Here is a 20,093-nt window from a genome sequence, read left to right as displayed (position 1 = left end):
TCATCCATTTACTCACAGAGGTCTCAAACCACGTAAATAAAGATTTAGTCATTATCAGTTATATTGTGCAGTAGTTTTTAAGCAGGATTTATTTGATTTATGGAAAAGGATAAAAGTAATTTATATTTTGTTTTATAGACCTTCTTCATATTTCGAGTATTGGAAATTCATTAGGAGTTGGCTTTCAACACGTACCTCCTAATGATCAACAAAAAGCAGCTTCTGGTTCTCAGACTGTTCCAGGCTCAGATATATTAGACAGCAAACATCATCAATTAAAATTAGAAAAAAGTAATATACTTCTTTTGGGTCCTACTGGATCTGGAAAAACCTTATTGGCTCAAACAATAGCTCAGTGTCTTGATGTTCCATTTGCCATTTGCGATTGCACTACACTTACTCAAGCAGGATACGTTGGAGATGATATTGAGAGTGTAATAGCAAAATTGCTTCAAGATGCCAACTACGTTGTTGACAGAGCACAAATGGGAATCGTATTCTTAGACGAAGTAGATAAAATAGGAGCAGTGCCAGGCATACATCAATTAAGAGATGTAGGTGGAGAAGGTGTCCAGCAAGGAATGTTAAAAATGTTGGAAGGCACAATAGTTAATGTGCCGGAGAAAAACAGTTCTAGGAAGCTTAGGGGAGAAACATTACAAATAGATACAACAAATATCCTCTTTGTGGCCTCTGGGGCCTACAATGGCTTAGATAGACTAGTTTCGCGAAGAAAAACTGAAAAGTATCTCGGTTTTGGCGCTACTCCTGTTTCTGAGAGTCCTGGCAGAAGAGCAGCCAGTCTTGCTGACGTAGCTAATATGTCACCATCAACGGAAGATGATAATAAAGAAAAAGACGTACTTCTTCGACACGTAGAAGCGAGAGATTTAATTGACTTTGGTATGATTCCAGAATTTGTTGGGAGATTCCCAGTTCTTGTACCTTTCCACACTTTGAATAGAGAAATGCTGGTTAGGATTCTAACGGAACCTAAAAATGCTATGATACCACAATATCAGATGCTGTTCTCCATGGACAAAGTAAGTGTGATTAATAAATGCGTATAAACATTTAGTATCAGAATATAATAAAAAAATTTTAAGAATAAGAAAAATTACAATCACGTTATTTGGTCAATAATGAAAGTTTAAGAGAAAGTGGAAAGTGTGATAAGTTTTATTATTATTTCGTGCAACTATCGTCAGTCTTCTTAAAGGAATTCTTACGTTATTACAAAAAGTCAAAGTTTAATGATCATAGTTATATCTTTAACACATTCGTATAATCATATTATTTATGAAATTATGCTGGCGCTTTATTTTTACCTTAGAAATACTAATATAACAAGGACTATTCGAATTTGTCCTTTCATGTGAAGTAATGGTAGAAGATAATGGCATTTTTTAGGCGTGTTATATTCATCTATTTTTAGGTATATAAGCATACGTATTTATATAATTTATTCAGAATTTTTATAGACTAAGTACAGTATGAGTAGCATTAATTATTAAAATTACTTTGAAAGGGTGAGGGTTATTTTCTATCATTTTGTGAAACTAGAAGCAAAGCAAGCAATTACCTCGAGACATAGACATGCATTTAAGAGTATCGATTCTATTAACATTTTTCATTTCTAATATTAGTTGATTTAATTCATTTTTTGCGCAATACATTAAATAAGAGAAATATGAGTGATACAATGTGACATATAGATGTAATATTAAACAAATTATTTCATAATACATGTTAATTACATTTTATCCTATTATACTCAACCGCTTAAGTATGTGTATATATATATATATATATATATATACACGTACCGCGTTGGTATATTCATTTGCAAACCTATAATTATAGATTTAAGAAGCCCTGTGCATCCTAATTTATCTTCATTTAATTAAAATCGCATTCGCACTGCATAACATCATATCTAAGATATCGTACATGTATTCGAGCAGAACCGTGTTTACATGTCCGAGGCATACACGGCTGTCATGTTACAAAGGCATCGACTTCTCTGTGAATTTGACGATAATTTCCTTCATATCGCTTCAGTATCACTTCTCAATACTATCCTTCAAATACTTTTTTACTTTTGCCAAAAATTAATTATGATAAATAAAATCATAATTATGCCAAAAAGTTTGATGCAACAATAATAACGTTAGCGATAATGTTTATTTATAAACTTAAAGCAAATTACTTCGGCGATTAAAAATAACATAACAATTATCTAATGTCACATGAGTATATTAAAAAAACTGCGCATACTGCATATTGTTTGTGAAATTTAAAATATTAATAGATATGAAAAATTTAATTACTAATATAAAAATGATAATTATTGTATTTTCATTCGCATTTGAAGAAAGATTTTAATTGCGAATTCATTGCAGGTTGAGTTGACATTCACTCCAGAGGCATTAGATGCAATAGCATGTCTGGCAATGGAAAAGAAAACTGGAGCAAGAGGCCTGAGAGCTATAATGGAATCGCTATTATTAGAACCAATGTTCGACGTTCCAGGAAGCAACGTAATGACTGTACATGTAACGGAAGGCTGTGTTAGAGGTCAAGAGAAACCTCAATATGTACGAAGAGGAGGTGAAGCTACTGCCGAGGATGAGCTTCAACAAGCGCAGCACGTACACAATTAACAAAAGTAAAAATTGAGACGTTTACGCGGATCTATACTGATTCTTCTCTTGTACGAAATTCATCAGTGATATATAGAGTCTATAATTTTTAATAGAAAAATTAAAAGATTATTTGATCATTGCTGTATTTAATTTAAATTGAAAATAATCAAATTAAGAATATATACTGGCAATACTATCTAGTAGTTTCTATATCCGTGCATGTACATGAATGTGTAGATAATTGTGTTTCTAATTTCTAAATATAAATTAATTAATGCTTAAAATTATTGATGAGCATTGTGGGGTTCTCTCTTAATTGCACCAAGAATCTGAAAATAATCCTAAATTCTTCGATTACATTTCTGTAATCAAGTAGGTAAAACCTAAATAGTTTATTAACGATGGTATTGCCAGTTTATGAAAATTACTGCATATGCAACAAAAGTTTGAAGAATACAAATTCAAAATATTAATTCAGTGCATCTTTGACGGTGCAATTAAAAATAATAAATTATTTTTATGCGATCCTAAGTAGATAGATAAAGATTATTTGTAATATATTGTACATAGCAGTAGATAAGTTATGAAAAACGTTTACAAAACGACGCTTAGAAAATTTAAAAAATCTAAATTTAAAAGTTTATTCTATAGTAAATGCAACTTTATGAGAAAATAAAATGTAAAGAAATAAAATATCTTATAAGGATTCAAAGCCATCTTTAATTTCTAATAAGAATTAGATATATCTAAAGTACGTTCTTTTATAACATTTCATGGATAAAAAAACGTTTTGACTTGTAAGTACTGTTATTTTAAGATTAAAACAATCTTCTGAAAATACAATATTTAACTTATGTTGTATAAATACTTACATTTATAATAAGTCTATTAAAAAAAAAAATAAAATAATAATAATAATAATGATAATAAACTAAAATAAACAAACAAATAAATAAATAAAAATAAACAAATAATAATAATAAAAAAAAAAAGCATAAATCATAAACGTTCTTTTCATTAATGATAAAATTTAATTTAATAATTGCATTATTTAATATTTTAACAGCATAATATGTATTTAGCATCTAAAACTAATACATGTAAAAACAGATTGGATTTATATTTACAAATATTGAATTTCCATCAACAGTTTATAGAAATATTACTTAATATATACAACTCATTATTAAAATAAATGAAATGAAAGGAAATTCATTTAATAATTAAAGAATCATAGGTAAAATTCATTAATAAAGCTTATTATGTGATTTAGATGATGTTTGTTCTGATTTCATCATAGTACCTATTTCAGTGAAAATCCATTTACTGACTTTTAAAACTAAAGTATGAATAGCAAATTGTATTATCAGAGCTCCAAAACCTTTATACAATCCTAATACACCTTCTGTAGAAATAATAGTTTGGTAACAATGTACGACTCCACTGTAATCGGTCAACATAGCTGTGACACTACGTCCTGTATCCAAATCATCTATTATAGTACGTGTCCCCTGTAAATGTAATCTTTGAATAATTGTTTCAAGAGGATAAAAAACTATTTCTGCAGTCCACAATGAAATTAATATAGATTGGAATTCAATGTTATCTGCTTTTGTGGTAGCTATATAGACTCTACTGTAAGCGCCCTGGAAATTTAATGGGAATTTAACAAAATCTCTATGTTTCTAAAAGCAAAAATTAATTTCAATTATATCTTACCCGAGACTTTTGGCTATATTTATGGTTAATTCTTATGATATGACCTGCAATTGATTTAACTAAAAGACTAAAGAGGTATTTGAGAACGCCACATGCAATTGTCGGTGGTTGTAATGCAAGAATTGGAATAAGTCGTCCTTTGTTTCTTACTTCCAGCAGCCTCTTCATTCCATCACGGAAAACATCTAAAATTCCAGGTTTTTCAGATGCGACATCCGATTGAACGGTCTCTATTAATGACGCCGAATAAAATGGTGTCACCATACCAATTGCAACACATTTTAAAATAATATGTTGGAAAAACATTTTATTTGACGCACCGCTAATCTCTCTGAAATATACAATATTCTTATAAATTGCACATCGCAATTGAATCACAAGTTTATATTAAAATTGTAATTAAAATCAATCTATTATCAGCCACTAGTGCTTTTGTTCATCTATTATTTATGAATTATTGAAATAATTTTTACAAGTATTTTTTAAAAGATAAAAATGAGTTCTCTTACTTAGGCAAGTATGTAACTTTTGATATCAAGTCTTCTATGGCCATTGACAATCCTCTGACAATTAAAACAGAACCGATACCTTTCCATAACGTACATATACCTTGTGTTTGATTTAATCGTATTATTATCGGTAATAAGGTTACTGGGAATACATGATATTTTTTAGATATTGGATTAACTTGACATTGCCTTCTCAAGACAAGAAACGGATGCATCAATAAATTTTCTGTCATTATACTAACAATACCGCATCCTCGAGTGATGTAATATTCCACTATACAATTTATATATGAAAAACACAGTTTTGGTAAAAATCATAGAAGAAAGACAATCAACCGTTTCGATACATTACCATTATCATCCAACGGAGCATCGTCGTCAATTTGTTGGTCATTATGAATATATGGTTTAAGTACATGATCGTTAGTGTGTTGCGAAGGCATATTAAAAACTGCTGGTAATCTGTTTCTTTCATTCTCATGCTTACGCGAGGGATTAATTTCTATTAGCGAATTATTTAAATAGGGTACTCTAATAGGGTCCTCTACAATGTCATCCATAGTATGTTACCCAAGTACTGTGTAAGATGAAAACAAAAACTTGATTATTTTACATTAATGACGAATGGATGTTTGATTTTGTTTAGATTACCAATATACTTCTAAAAATTAAATATTCCATTTAAGCTCTACAACATTAGATAACCTCTTACGTATTGCACGTCATAAAAATGATCGCAAATACCATTTATATTTTTCGTATTATCATTAGATTTTATAAGCAGTCGAGATCCGATATATTACATATAATAATTACTTTTCTACTTTCGATATATCACAAAACCGATTACCACGGAAAAATTATAATAACAATGCGCTATCAGCATATACTACGAACTTGCGTTAACTATGAATTCGAACAGCAAAGTTGATATACTTCATACATAAATTGTATAAATAGTCTGTTACCCTGGCTTTTAATTTTTATTTTTTATGATTTATCAGTGCTCAACATTATTTTATCGATGCACGAAGATAGAATAGAATTATTCACTTACATTGCTCGTTCGACACACAGGATTTTCTGTGCAATTAATAGAAACGGATTAAGACGGTAAAGAGTTATACAATACGGAAAGATCTTATCATACAAACATTTACAAAATGCATATGGTATTATTTACTGTTAATTTGTCTTGTAAAGCTATCAACATCAGGATGCGGCATTGATCCTCGATTAGCCTTACATTGAATAAAGATTGAAAATATACTAATGTATTTGCTTTGGCGCAGAATCGAAAATTTCACCATAGTTTTGGTATTGCTGATATCATTAGCGGAAAATACGAATATCATTTGTTCATTGTGTTCAAAGTACAACGGCAAGTATTTTGTATTCTTTTATTTTATTATTGCTGAAATAGTAATTGACGATATGATTTAATAGTTTAATAAACGTTGAAAACGAAAATAAGATTAATTAATTAACCACATTATTACTAATAATACGTTTAAATTATTATTATTATTATTATTATTATTATTATTATTATTATAACTAGTTTTACAATAAAAGATATCAACTACTTTAAGCTGTAATATATTATACGATAACAAGTAAAATTCATCGTAAGAAATCTGAATCATCGAGAAATTAGAGAACCAGAGAACCAGAGAACCAGAAATAATGCCGACTTTCTTTGATAAAACGAAATAGGAGACTGAACTCGTATATCTGACCTTTTGCTCAAATAAGTTCACATAGTGTTTAGCTCATTCCAAATTCTAATAGTTCGTTCGTTAAAATTGCAAAGCATAAGATTTTAAAAAATGTAATCAATCATTTTGCAGATGAAGTGAATTTTTTAGCATATTACAGGCTCCTCGAAGAAAATGTTTTATATAATCCGTTTACTATCCGTTGTTCTTTGCTGTTATGTTTTTTATTATGTGTTTTGAAATTACCGAGCATGTGGCCTACATCAATCGCAACACTTTTAATGTTCTGAGTACATGTCATTCATGTCAATACTTAATCCTGAGTCATGAATTACTTGGCTTTCGTTTCTCCACGCATAACAATTGCCCATTTATCGTCGTTGTGTTGTATCTGGTCAATTTGATTTTTCAAACTTTAGTGCATTTAATGGCAAAAATTAATTTAACCATTGTATTTCCTTAAATTCTCCACTCTTTGACTATTACCATCGATAAGAGTACCTTAAATAAAACTTACAATTATATTTTGAAACAATTGCTTAATTAATGAATCCTAACGTTAATTTCTTTCTTTTTTTTTTTTTTTTTTTTTTTTTTACAAATTAAAAGCGTTTTCTCTTCCGTTGCAAATTCAAAACTTTATTCTATCGTGGATAAAATTGAAATTTTTATGATGATTTAGGCTCTATAGACGGTTAGAAATCTTATCAAAATCACAATCTCTTGGATATCATCACAGGCATACCAAATGAAAATATAATGTAATAAATATTAAATTAAACTAATCGTTAGCGTCTAATTAATGCTTTGCGAATAATATATCAGCCATTGCTCATCACATGTAAAATTCATCATCGTTTGCAATTAATAGTCAGGATCCGTTATACTGCAAAGATTATTATGACGATGTGAGATAAGATTTTAAACGAAAATTTCAATTTCACGTACTATTCGAATCCCCAGGGCTTTCAACAAAATCCGTATATATCAATTTTACGGACTATCGGCAAATATTTCAGAATCATAAAAATATATGAGTCGTTTGAATTATATTAACTATATCTGTAACAAAAAACTTTACACACGCAAACACGCGGAAAAGTATATTATGCCTAATATACGAATAAACCGATTGAACATTGCTTATTAATTATTTTGTTTGTATTTAAGTAATCATTTGTAAAGAACGAAAAAATAATAGAAAAATAATTAATAAATTTTGGATATTATATTACTTGTAACGTAGTACATTCCAATAAATTTGCCCAATTTCTTATATTCTTGCAAAACTACTGTAAATCCCGAATTGAATGCCGGAATATATATATATATATATAAATGACATTTTTCTACTATTTAAAGATTTTTAGTATTTATGTTTAGCTTTTCGTAAGTAACTTTCATGCTTAGTTTTGCATGCAAATTTGTAAAATCGATGTGAAATTACCATTCGTTAATGAAAATTAGAAATATAAAAAAAAAATATCTAAAAACTATTTATCTAACACGGTAAGCTTAAAACACATTTTTTAAATGAAATTTGAATACAATTTCATCAATGTGTGTAATATATTTATTTAGACTATTTAGTCAATAAACTTAGTTGTGTTGCCAAATCATGCAGGAGTTTTAAATTAAAATATTTACTTCCGAATAATAGTGAACAGAAACTTATTAATAAAATTAAAAGAAAACTGAATCACTAAAATATTTTCTTGATAAACCAATGCTTTATTTATTACTATCACTTTCATTGTTAAGCTAATAAATTATTTTGGAATAGCTAATAATACTCTGATATTAATACAGTTTCCATAAATTCATTTTATACATTTACTTTTTTAAACTTCAAATAATATATACATGTCAGTGTACATTACATATTGTTTATTTTATCTTTCTTTAAAATAAATATTATGTCAATATGTCAATGATTTTGTCTGCAAGCGTAAAAATGAACTCGACTATTATTTATTTATGTTAAAACAGTGTTGGAAATTCAGATCTTTTCATTCAAATATATGTATTTTATACTACTAATCAATGAGATATAAGACATTGTCTGGTTTTGTTCATCCCTCTTTTATGTAACTTGTATTATTATTACGTTTATTATTATTCATATGCTGTAGATATGTCTACATTATTCAGTTCATTATCAAGTTACTTAAAGGAGTTGGCTGTGGATGACTGTCGCAGTCAATTCTTGAAACTAGGCATCACACATATCATATATAGTATTTTTTAAATATATTTTCAACAATATTGTAACAGTTTTCTTATATTAACTCACACGTGATATACGAAACAAGGCATTTGTAACTACATATATTACAAGTTATACATTTTATGTGTGTCCAGTTGAGAGTCGATTTTATACTAAATTGTAGCAACAAGCGATTTGTCATAATTAAGGCAACCCAGCACTTTTACTCAAACCTCAGCATACACACATTTATATTTAATATGCACACATATGTAAATTTATGTGCATGCACACGTAATAATCAAATAAATTTGCAATGTTTTCTTTAGATTTCTTTGCTAATAATCAAAGTAACATAATTTTCTGCTTTGTACATGATTTTTATAAATAGATTGCCACAAATAACAATTGTGTTTAAATATGTTACGCGTAAATAAATACATTTCACTCATTTTCTATCAACAGCCAAAAAAACATTAGTTATTGTTAAAATCTTTAATTGGAGCGTCGAGTAGCTCTAAATAAATAAATTATAATGTAAAGTTGTTAAATTACTTTATGTAGCAACAGAGTTCACTTTAACTGGAACAATATTTCAATTCATGAAATAATATCGAAAACATTGTTTGACCTTAGTTACTTTTTAATAACTGATGTTTTTGATACTGAGTGTGTATTCATTGGCCAAATACTTAATCTGAGCAGGCTTTTATATACTTTTTTCATCCTAATATGCCTTCCATGCACATTCTCTGTAAATACTTCCTTCTTACTTTTTCTACGGCACTATTATTTTATAGTATGTTAGTTGCTTTTTACATGTATAATGCAAATTAAAGAAATGTATTGGAGGAAAATGTTTCTATAGTCAATCAAGATTTACATCGAGTTGAAAATATGTGCCAAGTCAATATTATTGACAAAATATTAACTGTTTTAGCTATTTAAGTTTGTCAAGTACAGTTGCCAAATGAATTTATAACTATTATGCTGGATCGTATATATATATATATATATATATATATATATATATGCCTCTTTCAGTACACTTACAGATTAACGAAATGAATCGTAATGGGACATCGAATGACTTAGTGTATCGATTTAATCGAGATTGTAGTATTCATTCGGTTCAAAAAGACATTAAGATTTAAGAGAAAAGTGATCATTATCGAAATAGATTTTAAAGAAAATACGCATTTATAGTTGACAACAATTTTACGATAATGACTGTCAGTTGAAAAACTCTTGTCTTTCTTTGCTCAATTTATCTTACAAGGGACTTAACATTTACTTATTAATTGCCCCAGGTTGAAGGCAGTCTGCACTATATAGTACATAAATAGTATAGTTGGATTGATTATCTGAAAAAGAATAAAGCATCATTAATTTATACTTAATTTAAGAAAATGCACGCGCACACGCGCACACACACACAAACAATTGCGTATCTAGTCATTTATTACATACCTCAGTAATATGTGTGTACAACGCAGTCTCGTTCTGGCAGTTGACGAACTTTCATAGAACCATCTGCACCGCAAGAAAATAAACGTCCCGCTGAATCTACGTGTAATTGAGTTACACCCTACACACATAATATATACACATATATATATATATATATATATATATATATATATATATATATATATATATACAAATAAAACATGGATCTTCAGAAGTATGAAAAGAAAAATTTGACTAACCTGACCAATATTTTTAAAGAAACTAGATCTGGGATGCTCTCCAGGGAACGAATAGAGAAGCGAATGGACGGTCAAACCCCAAACCTAATAATAATTAAGTTTCAGAATATATCTATCTATATATATATATATATACATTAAAATATGAATTTCGAATAAAATTTTTCTATCTAATTTTACTTTTATATCCCCATCTCCAGCACCGCTAACGAAAAATTCCTCGTGTGGATCTAAAGCTAAGCATTTTATTGCAGATTCATGGGCCTGAAAACGATGGCGTTGCTGCCGTTGTCGAACGTCGAATATATTAATATCTCCCTTTTTACCACCACTAATTAATAACTGATGTTGAGGGGCCAAAATAACGGAACTCGCTCCTTGATCGTGACAGGTAAACCCTGCAATATCATTCACATCGAAATATCGTTTCTACATATCATAAAAGCTCATATAATTTATGATAATTAATTAATCGTGGAGAAATAAATTTAAAAGTACCTTGAACAAGAGACTTATTTTGAGGTAATAAAGTATCCCAGAGTGCAACATTACGACTTTCGGAGCCATGACCGGCAGTAGCTACTAAACTGCAAGCTCCCAAGAAAACAAAGTCAGCCGTCACTTTGCTGTGGCACTGATAGTTCTGCAAAAGTATAGATTTTCTTCGTCAATATAATAGCTCAAACTAAACGAAAAAAATAAACGAATATATACTGACGAAGAAGGGACGAGCCGTTCCTTCTCTGCATGCAACTTGGAATAAGCTGAGATGACCATCCGAGTCGGCTACGCCAAATTTATTTCCGTGTTGAGAAAAGCGCACGCGAGTAACTTTAGCAAAAGTTCCTGACGGCCTTGGGGTTGCAACTGCGGTTTGATGTCCCCATTCCCATAATGATACCGATCCATCTTGAGATCCAGTTAAATCTGCAGAAGTAATTAAATGTAATAAACATCATGTATTTAATAAAAACAATAAAATTATTTTCTCGAATAATTTTCGTCGATAAAATATCTCTACACTTAGTCATAAATAAAATTCGAAATTCCAATAATGAATTCCGTTTGTTATTATTATTATTATTATTATTATTATTTTCTATCATTAAATTAATGTTACAAGCATACAATTTGTTATGGTCTTTATTTCATAATTCAAAATATACGCAATTAATTTCAAGGATATAACGTTATTTATTATCATAAAATATTATTCCTTATCAACGTGTAAATGCCTTATCATAACCACTCGTTAAATATGTATAATTTTCTTTTTAAAATAATTATATTATCAGTATAATATAATATAAAAATGAAACTTACAAAGTGGTAGGAGAGGATGCGAAGAGATTCTTCTAATACCATCGATCTTATGCTTCAGGATCTGTTACAGTAAGACTTCAATGTGAATAATTGAATAATAATAATTTAACGATTAAGATAAGTAACAGATGCTAACATCTATTAATTATAACTTTATATAGAAGGAAAAACGTAAAGATTGACTATCACGCACGCATCATCGGCTTAAGAGCAGTTAAACTTTTTGAACATACAAACGATCGAAAAAAGAAGGCTAAAATGAGGATGAGCATGCGTTAAGTGTCGGCATGATTAATTTTGCAAGCTGAGCTGTAGCAAAGTAGTAAACTAATTCGCTGCCCGCTTTACTTATAATTTTATTTTATTATTTTTTTTTTTTTTCTATTCTTAATACATATATCCTCTAATTGTGTAACTCATGAACAAATAACATAAAACTTGTATTGGTGTATAGTATGTATAGAAGCATTCAAACCTTTATAATTGGCAAAAGAAATGATAAACAAAACGAAACGAAACGAAACGAAACGAAACGAAACAAAACAAAATGAAAAAATACAAATAAAAAAAATTAAATAAATAAATAAGAAAATAATGATAGTAAAGTTTATACATTTATACAATTTAATCAATATTACTTTGTGCGTTAAACTTACATCATCGGTTAAATTTTATTATTTATCATAAAAAATTTTTTTTACACATGTTTAGTGTACAATTACGTAAATTATAGTGCGTCCATTTCCTAATTCTATAGAAAAATTAATTTGTAAATATTCAATTAATTCAAGATATTTAAATTGTACATCAAATAGCAAAGAAAATGATCTAAGTAGCTGTTTCTGAATTTTTAATAATATATAAAGCGGCGCTAACATAAGCAAAATTAGGAAAGTGCTACTATTGTAAAAGTTAATGCTTATCTGGAAGATAAAATATACTGTCTAATTCATCTAGTTACGTATCATGCCGAAGTTTTTAAATCTGCAAAAAATCTTGGACTTAGAATATCCTTAGATAAAAAGAATATCGAACAATTTTTAAGATTCTTAAATGACAGATTGAGTCGTATAGTAAACTTAACATTGCTATAAAGATATTTTATTGTGCAAAAGGAATTGCAATGATATAATGATATCACAGATTAGTGTAGATATCAATCACACGCCTTATACTTTTATCTTTACTGCAAAAGTACAATAATATTACACGATCGTTGTGTCAATTAAGTGGAAATAATTGTGTACTTATCGAGAAGCAATTTATTAAAATAGTAGTAAAATAATATTTTCTCAAGAGAGTCGTAAAAGAAAAGAAAATCAGAAATTCATGTCACGGCAATTGAGGGAATAATGAAATGACAAACAAAAAGTTACTACTCTTTTCAAATTGTGCTCGCGCACTCGACGAATAAAATATCATTATAATGCAACGTTAAAGTATTAATCAATACTAAACGATTCAATTTATGCAAGCTGTTCGATAAAAATGTTTAGATTAATTTTTTACGATACATATGTTAGCGAAACAATAAAAGAACTAGAGATTTAAAAGCAGAGGATATTCTGAGCCTCGTGAACAGGGAGAACAACGAAAGGTAAGTCGAACAAACAACAAGATGATGAACATGGCATATTGGCACTAGGAACAGCTAGGGTTCATGTTTAGATGTTAGTCTCACCGGCTTCAATAAGTGTTTACTCCTATCAGCGACAAACTGACAGAAGCGCAGGTCGTGGGAGCCAGGAAAAGCGGGCATCCCCTTCATCTGAGATCGAGCAAGTGAGCCGCCAGGTCAGTGACGCAGACCGAGTTAGATGTTTCGTTTGGCAAGCATTAAACAAGCAACATTTGTCTCCGTCACCACTTGTGCTACCCTAACCCAATGCGCCACACTCATGGCTATCGACCAATGACTTGTTTTGTTTTTCTTTTTGTTATTTCTTTTTTCTTTCCTTTTGTTATTAATCACATTCGATCTCATGTATTCGTTAGAGCCCTGAATGTATTGCATGCAGCCATCGAGTCATGAAGCTTTACAATGCGAGAGAGTCCGATTCATTCGCTCAACATCATTGCTAACGTTCTAACGTTATTTTAATATTATTTTATATGTGCATTAATGCAATGTCGAGCGTAATGAGGTATCGAGCTATTTTCAATACGACTTTGAGCCACTATTTATTAAGTTATCTAATGCAATCATTTCTTTTTTCTCTCTTTCTTTACTCTTTATTTTTGATACTCGAGACAAATTTGTTTGTTCGAAAGAAGAAACGAACAAAAATAATTACAACATTGTGAAAACCTCACGAGCGCAAACTTTGTATTTTGTATAAGAACAGCCTGTTATTAAAGAAACAAAACTTAATCGCTATACACAATAATTAAGAATTTAAGTCCATTTATATACAATAAGAAAATGTGAACATAAATTACAAAGTTTTTTTATTATTATTATTATTATTATTATTATTATTATTATTATTATTATTATATTTTTTTTTTCATACATTCGGGCTAAATGCTAAGGATCGCTATATCGGTACACTCGTCGCTAATTAAAATAATGGTAACTCCATACCTTTTTCCTTCAACGAATCAGCACGATTCGTTCAAGTTAATTAATTAGCAATATGTGATGAGACTTAAATGACCGATTAATATGGAGTGGTTAGTAACAAGTAATTTCGATAAGCCACGCCTCTTAGTCGGAGGCACAATGCAGACATTTCAGCACTCGTTCATCATGCAACATCCAAACGGTCATTTGGCGGTTTGCTCTTTACCAGTGTCTCGAGAAAGCGGGATCACTTTCACGGTGCTATTGTTATTTAGTCGAAAAAGGATAGAGTAAGTTGAGAAGATCTTTAATGAATGTGTTTGGCATGGATATTAATTGAGTGTAGAAGTGCTGGAATAATGATATATTAATAAATAATTTCACGCTTATGTGCATCTTATTTATACCATGTGTTAAGAGAATTAAAAAGAAAAAAAAAGAGAGAGAGAGAGAGAGAGAGAGAGAGAATCAAACGAGGTAGCATATATATGAAAAGAAAGATAGCGAATTCTGTTATTGCAAAAACATTAGTTATTCTTACTCTACTTTTAATGAAATTGAGTTTAAATCAAATTATCGGCTCTTAGAAGACATTTTGCAAAATTATTAAAATACAACGAAAATTTATAATGTCTTGGTCACAGGGGAATAGGCAACTCTTTATTAATTAAAAGTAAATGAAACGAAGAAAAATAAAAATAAAAAAATAAAAAAAAGAAAAATTATGAGATATGTTATTAATGAAATGGGATGTATTAACTTTATGAAATGCCAAAGTTTTATTTACAGAAGTCTTTGTAACATTGAATTTAATTGCTTTACTAGATAAAGAACGAGCTGGGTGTGATTTATTAATCTGAAAATAAAGTTTCACATAGATGGGAAATATGTGTGTTTCGTGGATAAATTGTACACTGCAAATATTATCTAGGTGAGAGTTTTAATGGCTTTACACATAGATTTGTACTATTTATTCGATCTTGCGATTATCCTTTAATATATATATATATATATATATATATATATATATGTATAAAAAATAAAAGAAAAATAAAAAAAAAAAATATCGATAAAACAACATACCACACTAGCACCCCGTCCACTTTGACTGGCTATGCCCGATTGTGGCTGAGGACTATTTTGCTGAGGACTTTGAGCGAGCAAGGGCCTGTCTGCAGCTGTCTATACACAGTTAAAATCAATGAATCATCGTTACCGTCTAATTAATTATCGATCGAGTATATAATATTTGACAAAATACCTGTATGACTAGAAAACTGGTAGGTGGAACTGGTTCAGGATCTGGCTGCTTATTCAAATTAATAATATCGAATTCGCATTCATCTTCTAGCCAGGAAGGTAACTCCAGTAGTAATGAAATATCCATTTCTTGAACCTCTCGGGGTGTTGCCAAAGCCATCAATCCTGTATTTACCTATTACACGAGTATCAACACGAATCATTCTCAATACTTCTTTGAGCTTTATAGCGTTACCAAATCTTTCCATTAAATATATGAAATGCAATAAAATAAGCAAAATAGGAACAAAAATTCTTTTCCTCCACTGTTGCGCAACTAACCTGATTAAGACAGAAGGCACTAATACTATCTTGCTCCTTATGTATAATCCTGACCGGTTCAGGAAGACTTGTTCCACTGTCGCTTCCCTTGTCCTCAGCCGAATTTGTACCTCTGGTATTATTATTATCGCTGCCATTATGATTAGTATCTAATATAGAACAAAGTGATCTTCGTTTTCCGAATACTGCTCGTATAAAAATGTCTTGAATAGTCTCTTGTCTCACTAAATAACACCACAATCGGTTTGAAGGTGCCGCAGAAGCCATTCGAGTACTGAAAATAATTTTATCCAATAAAGCAACAATAAATCGAGGATATTATTTACGATATTAATTATAATGGTTGATTATAATGTAATGCGCTTACTTAAATGGGGTATTGCCTTTTTCAAGCAGCGAACGATACTTATGAATTGCAGGCTTTCCAGGGGTTGGTACAGGATCTGGAGCACATCCTGGAATATAATTTACTGGCGGCGGACCCTTCGACTCTAACTCTTCGCGTAAAGTTTCTTGCCACTGTACTACAATACCTAAGGTCCCGTGTATTAAGGGACTGCTGACTGGTAACTCTATTTAATTGAATTACATATCATTTATTTATTTAATTATTTATTTTTTTATTATTATTTATTTATTTTTTTTTTTTTTTTCATTAATCATTCATTAATATTCCATGCACAAAAGAAATATAATTTCGATGGTAATAAATTGATACGAAACCTTGCATTTCAATTCCAGCTACATTTAAGAAATCTTGCAATTGTTGTTGCAAAATTTTGACTATCGCTAATCTCATTATGCACCAGCTATAAGAATTTGGATTCGTGTGCTCTGTATTGTCCTTTGGTTTACTCTTTGGCTTAGTATTTGTATCAAATACATCGTCTTCATCCTCAGATGAATCAAGATCAGAAACCGCTGAATCGGATGAATCATAATCTATTTCATCCGCTATATCACCTTCAATTCTCGGCTGTAAATACAACGACGATACACGATGTTTAATGAAAATGTCATTGCACGATGTAATAATTAATATTTACGTAATCGATAATTTTACGACAATCTGTAATAATACTCACCTTCATGAGGAAATAGGAAATCATACTCATTTGGGGGGAAACAAATTGTTCTCTATATGTTGGCTTATCTTCTTTCATATTTGGTTGCTGTCCTGTAAATTGTCCTAACAGTTTCATATTCAATTTGACACGCTGTTTGGTTAACGAGGTCATAGTATTCCAAACACCACTACTCGTACTCGTTTGAACGTCATTAGGTATGCTATCGACTCTTTCGATATTTATTCCTCCACTCTGTCAATTATAATAACATCATTGACGCATTGTCACGCACACTATGCATGTTGTAAATAATATTAACAAATTCTTTATCATAACTTTTAATTTCGGATTAAGTATTAACGCCAATTATTTCATAGTGTTGATATAGAAAATATTAGCGCATTATGAATCTTATTCATTCAATTTCTTGTCTGTTTTACGTTTTGTCTATTATTCATTCTTTTTATCGTATTTTATCTTTGTTTTTTCGTTTTCTTGTAATTTTCTATCATTTAATAAATTTCTATCGCATGTGTCGATTTGAAAAATATTTTACATACCTGACCGCCAGTGCTTGCGACTCTCAAAAGCTTCTTGACTCCGCCTCCAAAGAGGCACGACCACGTATTATTGTCAAAATGATGGCCCACAAGTCTATAAAGAATATGACTGTCGCAGCTTGATAGAGCATATACAAACAGACTCATATAGGTTGCGACGAATGCTTCGCAAAGAAGAATGTTTAACTTTGGCGTATCTTCGTCCTTTTCTCGAGCTAATAATGCTCTTAAGCTAGTTACACCCGGCCATTTGCTTGGTGATGTTGTTATACAGACACTGTCGTCTGTAGAGTAGCGGCGATGAGATCTGCTCGAAGCAACTAAATGACCTCCCGAGAAAGCCTCGACTTCGGCGGCAACTGGAAAACTAAAAAGCAAAATGGCCGCGATGACCGAGTACTCCTAATTTATTTACTTACTTGGCTAAACATAAATTGAACGATTGTATGATAATATTATCCGAATCACTGGTTAAAATAAGCGTACCTATCGGTCTGTTGATGCTTGTTGACAAATGTGTCGGAATCACAAAGAGATTGGTAGATGCAAGCGCTCAGAGCAACGGCCAAATCGCGCAAAATGAATACTTCGCAGTAATGGGTATTTTTATGTGGCATAGGTGGACTTCGTAGCTCCACGATAGTTTGCAGCATATCGTGCTCGAGAGACTGCAAATGGCGAACTGGATCGGCAACGACTGTTTTATTGCACGCGACACTCGCGCTCAGTAAAGGCAATGTCGTGGGGAAGGGAAGGGGGCTGAGTAATTGCTGTTGCGTTTTCTCCTCCTGAAGCTCTTGTAATAGTAAAACTAGCTCCATTCTAACCGACGCAAGGCCACCTCCGGATGCTCCGTGAAGCGAACAATACGACAGTAATGTTCTTAACAATGTTTCATTTGCTAATGAGAAAAAGGAATTGCCATGATCAAAGCGTTACCAACATGGTTACCAACGGGGCGGGAGGGGGGGGGGGGGGGGGGGGGGGGTGTCGTTCACAATGGGAAAGTATAATGTCAACGGCACATTACCTTTAAGCCACTTCTTCCTTTTGGCCGCTCTTTGGACTTTCGCTTCGAAGTCTAATTTTTCGGCTACTAAAATTTCATGAAGAGTCGGTTGCTCTCCTGGCCTATATGATGGAGGTGCCTCATCGACCATACTGCCTTCGTCTGAAATTTTTTTAAAACGATTTATCAATGAAATTCAAACAATTCAGCGCAATCGTACTCAATTGGAGGTAAGTAAGGGGATGTAAAATGTCATTACATTCGGAAACATTAACAACGTCTCCGTCGGTATTGATGCTATAACTGCAAAGTTGTCGTAAAGCGTCGACTTCTCGTTCGAGCCAAACGTACAATTGGTATCGCAACTGTCCACCATCTACTTCAAAGCCCGTTGCCAATGTTGACAATTCCTCCATTAAAATCTTTAAGCAGGCGACAAATTTGAGTTGTTGGGCCATTATATCCAATTGGCCAGTTGCTTTCGCCCCTTCGTCTAATAATATTACATACATTATTACAACGATATATTAGAAAATTTGGCCTATTATATAACGACGAAATAACATTACCATCTTTTCCAGTCTCGACACTTGAAGTTTTTGCGTCCAATTTCATACTCATGGGCGGGCTTTCGTCATCGTTATCCGCGTCGCCAATATCGTCGTCCCAACTTAATACCAATTCATCCGATTCTTTAACCACAGGCTGCGACCAATCCAAAGCAGAGGCCGAATCTATATGTTGGTTAGGGGCAGTTTAATGATGTCGAATAAACTAATAGAAACATTAATAACAACGAGCCAATTAGTTGTCACTAATACGAACCTTGAGACGATGCTTTAGTACTTTCTTCCCAGCTTATGATACCCGTATCGATCTCGAAATTTTGGGCCCTTGCTTTACTCGGACTGTTCAAGAGACCTGCATAATACATATGGTACTTATAGTAGTGGCGCGCATTATCAACAAATTAGCAGATATATTAAACGTACTGGGTGAGTCTTCGGCATTGGTATCCATAACTTTACTCGGTAGCTTTGACAATACTTCCAAGGCAAGTGCCGGGCAGCCGGCTTTAAAATGTGCGTGAGCGGTTGTAAAGTAAAGCTGTCTTTCCAATGGCGTGATCGTATCTTCCAAAGTGAGTTGCTTGTCCTGCTGGGTCTTCGTTTCCGTGCCGTAACTAAAACCAGAAATGACCACGGAGTGGCCCTTCCTCTTGTCTTGGGCTGTGGACGCGATGTACTGTCTAATGAGCAGTGGATGCGTACGAAGATAAACGTAAAAGTTGAAGACATTCGGATTGGCTAAATTCGAAAACCCCAGAGAAGATGATCGTAAGTGTGTGTGTGTGTGTGCGTGCGTTTGCGTGTGTGTGGTTGGGTTGGTGGGGTTGGTGGGGTTGGTTGGGTTGGTTGGGGGAGGGGGGGGGGGGAGGGAAGGTTGAATGCGGGGGCTGGGGGGGTGGTTTATGGGTAAATGCG

The 20,093-nt window shown here is 31.6% G+C and overlaps 3 protein-coding genes across 3 annotated transcripts in view; 1 reads left to right on the top strand and 2 right to left on the bottom strand.

Annotated features, from left to right (window-relative positions):
- The window catches only part of ClpX (Caseinolytic protease chaperone subunit), a 5,716-nt gene extending 2,805 nt beyond the window's left edge, over positions 1-2,911 (top strand). The window contains 3 exon segments of the mRNA XM_011501817.1: positions 1-32; positions 139-1,043; positions 2,403-2,911. The exon segment at positions 1-32 is cut by the window's left edge and continues 14 nt beyond it. Of these exon segments, the coding sequence (XP_011500119.1) occupies positions 1-32; positions 139-1,043; positions 2,403-2,663 (1,198 nt within the window). The 3' untranslated portion in view covers positions 2,664-2,911.
- Positions 2,912-3,875: 964 nt separating this feature from the next.
- LOC105364109 (solute carrier family 25 member 46) lies at positions 3,876-5,433 on the bottom strand. Its single transcript, XM_011501972.1, has 4 exons — positions 5,226-5,433; positions 4,874-5,147; positions 4,365-4,695; positions 3,876-4,291 (listed from the first exon to the last, which is right to left on the bottom strand). Exons 1-4 carry the CDS (start codon positions 5,431-5,433, stop codon positions 3,893-3,895), a joined length of 1,212 nt encoding a protein of 403 aa, XP_011500274.1. The 3' UTR covers positions 3,876-3,892.
- A 4,382-nt stretch (positions 5,434-9,815) lies between these two features.
- Rbcn-3A (rabconnectin-3 alpha) overlaps positions 9,816-20,093 on the bottom strand; it is a 21,563-nt gene continuing 11,285 nt past the window's right edge. Inside the window, exons 17-37 of the mRNA XM_011501816.1 lie at positions 19,602-19,916; positions 19,435-19,530; positions 19,179-19,343; positions 18,869-19,102; positions 18,631-18,771; positions 18,087-18,501; positions 17,601-17,967; positions 17,059-17,292; positions 16,697-16,949; positions 16,341-16,545; positions 15,974-16,247; positions 15,654-15,827; positions 15,476-15,574; positions 13,511-13,597; positions 11,830-11,890; positions 11,225-11,433; positions 11,005-11,149; positions 10,687-10,904; positions 10,507-10,590; positions 10,268-10,385; positions 9,816-10,161 (exon numbers count right to left, since the gene is read on the bottom strand). Coding sequence (XP_011500118.1) covers positions 10,269-10,385; positions 10,507-10,590; positions 10,687-10,904; positions 11,005-11,149; positions 11,225-11,433; positions 11,830-11,890; positions 13,511-13,597; positions 15,476-15,574; positions 15,654-15,827; positions 15,974-16,247; positions 16,341-16,545; positions 16,697-16,949; positions 17,059-17,292; positions 17,601-17,967; positions 18,087-18,501; positions 18,631-18,771; positions 18,869-19,102; positions 19,179-19,343; positions 19,435-19,530; positions 19,602-19,916 — 3,893 coding nt within the window. The 3' untranslated portion in view covers positions 9,816-10,161; position 10,268. The remainder of the gene's footprint in view (positions 10,162-10,267; positions 10,386-10,506; positions 10,591-10,686; positions 10,905-11,004; positions 11,150-11,224; positions 11,434-11,829; positions 11,891-13,510; positions 13,598-15,475; positions 15,575-15,653; positions 15,828-15,973; positions 16,248-16,340; positions 16,546-16,696; positions 16,950-17,058; positions 17,293-17,600; positions 17,968-18,086; positions 18,502-18,630; positions 18,772-18,868; positions 19,103-19,178; positions 19,344-19,434; positions 19,531-19,601; positions 19,917-20,093) is intronic.

Source organism: Ceratosolen solmsi, unplaced genomic scaffold (assembly GCF_000503995.2).
Source record: "Ceratosolen solmsi marchali unplaced genomic scaffold, CerSol_1.0 scaffold23, whole genome shotgun sequence".
NCBI lineage: Eukaryota > Metazoa > Arthropoda > Insecta > Hymenoptera > Agaonidae > Ceratosolen > Ceratosolen solmsi.
Note: the sequence above shows the minus strand (reverse complement) of the source record. Positions and strands in the feature narration are given on the sequence as shown.